Source organism: Dendrobium catenatum, unplaced genomic scaffold, assembly GCF_001605985.2.
Source record: "Dendrobium catenatum unplaced genomic scaffold, ASM160598v2 fragScaff_scaffold_461, whole genome shotgun sequence".
Taxonomy (NCBI): domain Eukaryota; kingdom Viridiplantae; phylum Streptophyta; class Magnoliopsida; order Asparagales; family Orchidaceae; genus Dendrobium; species Dendrobium catenatum.
The window spans coordinates 14,535-22,996 of NW_021318923.1; the positions used below are offsets into that span (position 1 = coordinate 14,535).

Sequence of the window (8,462 nt, forward strand, 5' to 3'; positions counted from 1 at the left end):
AAATCTATAATATTATACTTTACTTTTTTGAAAAATTGTAAAAGATATTAAACAACCAACTATTTGACCAATGTGATCTAACAACATTGAGATGGAGATGAAGTAAAACCAGTATAAATTGAAAACAATTATGTTAAAAATAAATTGAAATAAGAATACATTGTTGATGAAAAGATTCATTTGCCTCAAGATGGACTAAAAGGCAACACACCAAATAACCATGAAGAAATACGAAAGGTTTATTAGGAGAGGTGAATAAGAAATTTAGCAATCAAGATACTAATCTTGGCAGTCAGAGGCTAGGATTAAACTGTTCCCATCTCCCAGACATCTGTGAATTCAACAAGAAACAAAACGAGCTAGGCTGATCTCATGAAAGGGAACTACTGTATTAAAATCTCTAATTACTTAAATGAAGAACTTCGTCATTACCTAGCTGGAAGACAGCACGTTGAAGGAAAATGCTAGAAAATGCCAGAAGAGGAACGTAGGAGGAAAGGAGTACGCGATCGGTGGCGGGAAGGTAGTTTTCCAGCCGGACAGACGTAGAGGTAAGTTCGAGCAGACGTCCGAGGCTCAGCTCGGGAGACGAAGCGCGCGAAGGTTGGTTTACGGCGGGAAGAAGACTCGTGAGTGCTGCGGGAGAGGGAGCGGTAGAAATGAGATAAATTAGGGTCATGGGATTAATAATTTTGTGTGGGATGCCGAACGTCATCAGAAGATCAATCAAAATACGTCATGTCAATTCTATGTTCGGTACTGCGGCTCGGTATCATTGACGTGACTCATTCTAATTAGTCTTCGGACAGCATTCTAAGCCCGGCCTCTGCATTGACTATTTGGCATTGGTTCATTTTTTTAATACTTGTTTATCTGATCTGCTAAAAAAATCTAAATTTTACAAGTTTGAATTTCATAGATTTATTTATTTTTATCTGTGTTATGCTACAAATGGGTGATGCCTAGTTCAAAGAGTGCCTAGTCTCATATATGAGAATGAAGTATTTGATTCTTTTTTCAATAAAGCCATTATACAATATTATCAAAAAAATGTAAAGTTTATGATTTTTTTTTTAATTTATAAATTATAATGAAATACAAAATTTTACTTAAAATTTTAGCTTATATATATAACTTTTATTATTGACTTTTTTATATATTAAATTTGTCTACCCTAAAAAAAATGCTTGATCCGCAATATTGTATGCGTAAACACTTAGAACTATCAGTTGTGTAAGGATAAAAAAAAGTTACATATTGATATATAATGAACCTCTTATGTTCTTTTTTTTTTCTTTTAGTTTCGCTGTGAACGATTTATAGGTGTTAGATTCAAATCATGTTGATGATGACATTATAATCTTGAAGTTTTCACTTAACACTATTTAGTAGGGGTGTCAATATTTGACACGACACGCAAATGGTCGCTGCTGCCGCGCTGAAGACTCGTTGCCGCCGGACGTCACTGCCGCCGATGCCGTGAAGCTGCTCCCGGCCTTGCCGTGTCCGTGGGTCGGGTCGGGTTGACCCGAACCCAAAGCAGGTCGGGTTCGGGTCAGTTAAATCGACCCGTTTGTAAAAACGGGTCGGGTTCGGGTTGACCCGAATGGTGCCGGGTCATTTCCGGGTTCGACCCGAACCCGACCCGTGACCCGAAATTGACACCCCTACTATTTAGTCATCATGCCAATTTTTGTGGTGACCATTTATTCAAACCCCTATTTGTATTACTCTTACTTAGACCAAGAAGAGTTTGTTTCCATGATAATAAATTTTAACTGCTATCTCCATGGTAAAGTATAAACTTAGGTTTTGTTTGGGACGATTTTTTATTGCTTTTTTAAAACAGAGTTTTAGTACAAAAATTTTAAAACTCTGTTTTAAGATGCAATAAAAAGTCATCATAAACGAAGCCTTAGGCTCTATTTGGGATGACTTTTTTACTGCTTAAAATAATTTTTTAGTACAAAAAATTTTAATTTTTTTACTAAAAAAATGCTTTCATAAATAATAAAAAAGCCGTCCCAAACGAAATATTAGTCACTAGGTTTCATGAACTAAATTTGAATGATAGAGTTTTATATGGTAGATGCCAATATGTCAAGATGGATAAGCTTCCTTTCAAAATGTTTAGGACTAGATCCACTTGTTTAGTAGAGTTGATTCACTCGTATGACATAAAAGAGCTTAGCATATATTAGAATGCAATACACGGCAGCTTCTACATATACATGTGGATTATTTAATGAAGTGCATGATATAAGTTTTTAATTTTAAAAATTATTTGATGAAAAACTTAGTTGAAAATTTATTGAAGGAAAAGTTCTTACAACTGAAAGATAAACAACAATGGAAAGTTCAAATTTATAAATTATAGTTTTAGCTTATCCAAAACTTTAGCTACAATACATATAATTGAAAAAAAAAAAAGGGATTTTTACATACATAACACCTGAAACTACTCAAAATACCTATTCAGCACCTAAAGTTTCATATTTACTAATGTACCACTAAAAATACGTGAAATCACGCCGTTTGGGTTCCGTGTAAAAAGCCCGACCTCGCTTCTCTTCTATTCAGTCGTGAAACCCTTCCCTTCGCCGCGTATACCCTTCGTCTTCCCGTCGTTCTCGAATCCAACCCCTTGCATTTGCTGTCGCGTTTGAAGGTTTCACACGAGGCGCATCTTCCCTTGGCCTCGTTTCTTCTCGGTCATGTTCGAAGAGAAGATTGTCAAGGTTTGAAGATCGTTTTTTATATTTCGTGAATGTATTTGTTGTTCGAAGATCGAAGGATGATTCTAATTTTTTTCACCATATGAATGAATTTGTTGTTGTTTTATTGTCTTCTTCTCCGATCTGTTGGACTTCGCCTCACATAAGTTTTTGTTTTGTAGTCTTCTTCCCCAATCAGTCGGGGAGCTACAGGAAACTGTAAGTTGTTGTTAAATTAGTCTGCTTTACATCTCATCTTTATATATGTATAGAGGTTTGAAGTGGTTGCAAACGGTACTAAACATATGCAGATGCCAAATTAAGCTGCTTTACACCTTCAGATTTTTCGCATCCTATCAGGAACAGAGGAGTTGTAAAAAGTTCTAAATTACTAGTTTCCCTTTTATTTATCATTACTGCTATGCATTACTGAAGTTTGCCAATTTTTCATTATGAAGGTGTTTTTTAATTGCTTATGAAGCCATTAAGCCAATCAGAAATGACTTCGAGTTCGTCAGCAACACCAATTACAAATACAAGTAATCGAATATATTGTCATTGTAATTTGCGGTGTACAATATATACGTCCAACAAAGCACGTAGTTATGGAAGAAAAGTCTACAGATGCTCCCGGAACAGATCAGAAGACGATTGTAACTTCTTTCGTTGGTGTGATGAAGTAAATGATATGCCGTATGATTCAGACTCGCATTGTGCTGAAGAGATTGCTATATCATCATTAAGAGATGAACTTTTACAGATTAAAAAATTGTTGGTTATAATCCTAAGTGTAATTGTAGCAATCGCTATAAAAAATTTGCTTACCACCTGTAATTGTTGATTTGGATTGAATCATTTGGATGTAACTTTGACTTTGAAATGTAATTTTAATTAGCTTCTTCATCAGTGTTTGACTTTGTTGATTAATTATTCAATGAGAATATATTGCTGTTGGTAAATCTCTCTGTAAATCTCTCCAATGAGAATATATTGCTCTTGGTAAATCTGTGCAATGGCAGTCATATTGTTTTCGGTAAAACCAAATCTATTTACATTGCAATACCTGTTAGTAATAGCAGTTCGTTTACATGTATTTCCATTGCAATACCCGAAGTCTAAGGGTATCTTCTTCAGCCAACAAAATGTATTTCCATTGCAGTTTCCAACAAAATGTTTACAGGAAAATAGTTATAGCAGCAAAAGTATAGTGTAAGAAACACATATAGCAAAATCTGTAACAAGACAATTTGTTACATCAATCTAAACAGCAGCAGGACGTCCTATGTACTAGGCAACATCTTGTTGTATGCTCTCATTAACAATGTCGTCCCCTGCCGCATTTAATGGATTCTTGCAGGTACTTCTATGATGGCCCAATAAATTGCAACGACTGCACCTATGTCCAGTTTTTGTTTTCTTTCCTGCTTCTAAGAAATTTTTTATTCGCCTTTTTTTGGGTCTGCCGAACGGTTGTCCCCGTAGCCAATGACAAAGTGCTTCAACTCGTTCTTTTAGCAACAACAAACTGATTTCATCTCTTTGAAGCTTCAAGGTTTTCTGATTTCCGCCTACATACTTCATTCGAGTTTGACCTTGCACCTCACTCCAATATCCACCAAATTTCAGGACGATGTAGCAAAAATTAATGGAACTCATTTCTGTCCATGGAAATAATAAATGAGTTAGAAAAAAAAAAAAAGAACAGCTTTTCATAAAAATGCCAAATTAAGCCTCGGTGAAAAAACATTTCCATTATTTCCTAAGCGTTGCACTTGGTATTGGAGGAGATGAACAGCATGCGACCAGCATTTTTTAACAGCGCCAAAGCTTCGCGTGAAAAAACATTTCCATTATTTCCTAAGCGTTACACTTGGTATTGGAGGAGATGAAAGACCAGCTTTTTTTAACAGCGCCAAAGCTTCGCCGAAGAAGAGGCGACGAAGGAGAGACGAGATTTATCTAGGGCACGCGATGTGAACTGTGATCGAAGAAGAGGCGAAGAAGGAGAGACGGGATTCGTACCTGCTCGAGTGAAGAAGAGGCGACGAAGTTTCGCCGAAGCTTTCATGCGGGAAAATTGAGTGGGTTCAGGAGAGGGGTTTTGACGGAACGAAACGTAGTGCTATATCTAATGTTTAGAATGAGAAATAAGTGGTACATTAGTAAATATGAAACTTTAGGTGTTGAATAGGTATTTTGAGTAGTTTCAGGTGTTATGTATGTAAAAATCCCAAAAAAAAAAAAAAATAGTTTTACTGCAGATAGATCCATAATTGATTTCCTGCTGTTAAAACGTGCAAACTTCAGCTGTATTCTTACTGCAACAGGAAATCTGCTGTTGCTACTCTCTTCAGGTACTTCATTTAATCTTCTAGGTTTAGATAATGCATACACGTGAGACTCGTTGTCATGACAACAGCTACTTACGCTTGAGAGATTATTCTGTGCGGATACTGATGGGAGAACTGTCCGGTACCGCTTGGTACCAAGCATGGTACTCGGTACCAAGCATGGTACTCGGTACCATGCTCGGTATAGCTTGCAGTGCACCTTTGAGGTGACGTGGCTCATTTTTATTGGCTTCTAGACGACGCCCGAACTCCGCACAGAAAAATTTGCCCGCTTCTCAAATACCATTTCATTTCTTTTGAAGTCTCTTATCACGAATTTCTACAAGAAAACAGTCCTCTCAGGGGTCTCATCAAGGAGAGATTATTTTGTGCGGACATCGGTACCGCTTGGTACCGAGCTGTACCGATGCTCGGTACCACTCGGTTCCGTGCTCAATACCGAGAGCGGTACAGTTTTGAGATAACGTGGCGCATTTTTATTGGCAACTCCGCAAAGAATAATTTGCCCTCATCAAGAAGTAATCAATATAATGACAGTTGCATTGAATTCTGAAGCCTTGAGCTGCCATTTGTGCCTTCGGAGTATTTTCTTCTTTTCCCCAGCAATGGTTTAACTGTTTGCATGAAAATAAGAAAAAAATTATCTTTGTAGGTCACGACTTTTCAATGCCAGTTAAATATAGCACTTTTATAAGGTTAATGATTTAGGTCAATTTATCTTAAATAAATCTTATAATAATTATTTGTGAATGACATGACTGAGCTTTCAAATTATAAATGGCCCCTTGTTGCATTATTAATTTATTTTGTATAAACTATATTTATCTTTTTCCATTAGTAGTATTATTAGAGCAGCCTATAAATACCTTCAATATCTACACACAAAAATAAGTAAAAAAATTCAAAACAAGTTTTCTATTGTGTTATCAGAGCGAGGTCAGTGTTTATTTCTTCCAAAACTTTTTCTTTTTACCTTATTAGAAGACGACAGCTACAAGGTAATCTTATTTGCTGCTCATTCTGTATCATAAGACATCAATATGAGTAAGTTAATTAAGAAAGCAAAGATAAGGATGAGTAATATCTTCTTGGATACGGGTCATTCATTATGTTTCTTCAGTTTCACCTTCAATACATAAGTCGTTTGAGAAGATATTTATAGGCTAGAGCATCCCTTTTTCAAAACCTACATTGTTTGTTTCTTTCTATGTTTTTTAATGCAAACATTGAAAATTTTGTTGGACTTGTGAAATTGCAAAACATTGATGTATCAGAGATTTTTAAAGTTATTTTAGATCCTTCACTTCTTTTATGTTTGTTCATTCTGTTGTTTGGGGATCCTTCAAAATCCACAACATTTCTAGTTATTGGATTTGTTAATTTCACTTATGATTGCATGAAAATCTAAAATTAGTATTATTTTCTCCACTTCCACTATCTTGATAAAAAATTAATTTAATATCAACATCAAAATATTTTACTTGTGATAACTTTAATCATATATTATCTTCTTTATTTTATAAAGACAGTATAATTTACCAATTCTCCTATTTTGATGCTCTCCAACAATATGAGGTGTGACAGAATAAAAAATATTACCAATGCTACTTGTGATTACCAATTCTCCTAGAAATTAACAAGATTGTTCTTCTCTAGAATCAAGTACAAAAAAGATATATACTGGAGAAAAGTTGTTATAACTGCTACTTGCCAAATTGATAGAATAACATTAAGAGTGATGGACTTTTAAAAACTATCTAGCTATATTTTTTCCCACAAATTATTTCTCTCAAATTCCTTTAAAAAATTTTTGGTGCATTGTTTATGTCCATATTCACAAGTAGCATTTGGATAAACTAAATCCTAAAGCCATTAAATATTTTTTTAGCAGATATTCCTCTACTAAAAAAGGTTACAAGTATTGTCATCTTATCATAGAAGAATTCCTTATCTCAAAGGATGTCTCTTTTGACAAAAACAATAAATTTTCTAATTAAATTTATCTTCTTTTTTTTGAAGCAATTACAAACTAGATTCCTCCTTCAAAATTTTAAAGAATGAAGGAGGAATCTTATTCTCTAAACAATCCACCCACTCAAAGCTACTAAAAAGAGCATAGTTAGCACATAGGTTTGCTAACTTATTGTATTCTCTATTAATACAATTAAATAAGACAGTTGAAACTAGTAAGAAATTCCATACCATCATCCTTGAACCTCCCTGTTTTCCAAGCATTTTTGAAATATGAAATGATATTTGAATTGTCTCCTTCTATGATAATACCCTTGTATTTGAACATCCAATCCTTTATCACCTCCTTTAGAGATTGTATAGCAAGCATCTCCAATTGAGCTATATCCCAATGTTGAAGTGACTTTCCATAAGCAAAAAAGAACCTCCCTTTGCTATCTCGGAAAACTGCAGCTATTCCAGCTTTGTGTGAAGAAAGAAGTGAAGCATCAACATTAACCTTTAGCCAATTGGGTGGAAGAGGATGCCAAGATTTTGACAGTCTTAACGACTGATTAACATCCCAAAAGCCCAAATTAAATTGACTAAAATTAAGGGAAATTACAGATTGGCAAATAGCATTAGAAGCTATATAACTTGAATTGCTTTCAACACCATCATGAATTAACTTGTTTCTACTTTTCCAAACTAGAAACACTGTGTTGCAATATAAATTTATCAACATCCCTTTCTTCTTAATGTTGAACTCAATCCAATTAATAATACGCTCCTTTGTATCAAATATAGGAATATAGAATCCCCAATCGTGTAAAATCTGGAATATTTCCCTTAATTTCCTGCATTTGCAAATAATATGTTCTACATCTTCTATATCATAACATCCTCTTGGACAATTAGGATTTTGTATTAATCTTCTATAACACAGAAATTGGAAAGATTGTAATGCTTCTCTATTCATTCTCCACCAGAAAACCTCCACCCGAGAGTTCAATTTAGCTTTTCTGATCCATTTCCAATTGAAATCCTTTTCCATTTGTAAAGCTTCATATTTGCTGATTAATCCTGATATAGTCATTCCAGAATTTTGTTTTGTCAATTCCATATAATCTTCATTACAATCCTTCTTTATTTCAATTTGTTTGATCAAGTTAATGAGTTCTGTGCCAAAATATTTGCTTAGTTCTTGATCATTCCAATGAAAATCAAGAATGAATTTGTTTACCCGAACAAAATTGCTATCATACAGAACAACAAATGTTGGCCATTTGTTAATGCAATTGTCCATTATCCAAGTATCTTCAAAAGCATCTACTGAAACTCCATTAGCTATTCTCCATCTTACAATTGGTTTAAGCTTTTTTAATCCTTCTCTCAACAATTTAAAAGCTATAGATAAACAGCCACCGGAATAGCCTTTATCCAAATT

The 8,462-nt window shown here is 34.5% G+C and overlaps 1 protein-coding gene across 4 annotated transcripts; it reads right to left on the reverse strand.

The window, feature by feature from the left end:
• Positions 1-3,741: 3,741 nt before the first annotated feature.
• LOC114579524 lies at positions 3,742-8,462 on the reverse strand. 4 transcript variants are annotated; one of them, XM_028694350.1, is made up of 3 exons: positions 8,342-8,462; positions 7,268-7,818; positions 3,742-4,372 (listed from the first exon to the last, which is right to left on the reverse strand). In XM_028694350.1, exons 2-3 carry the CDS (start codon positions 7,758-7,760, stop codon positions 4,002-4,004), a joined length of 864 nt encoding a protein of 287 aa, XP_028550183.1. In that variant the 5' UTR covers positions 7,761-7,818; positions 8,342-8,462; the 3' UTR covers positions 3,742-4,001. The 4 variants fall into 4 exon arrangements, 1 of the variants encoding a protein (XP_028550183.1); XR_003700553.1 differs by lacking the exon at positions 8,342-8,462 and having other exon boundaries at positions 3,742-5,679; positions 7,268-7,812; XR_003700555.1 differs by lacking the exon at positions 8,342-8,462 and having other exon boundaries at positions 5,142-7,812.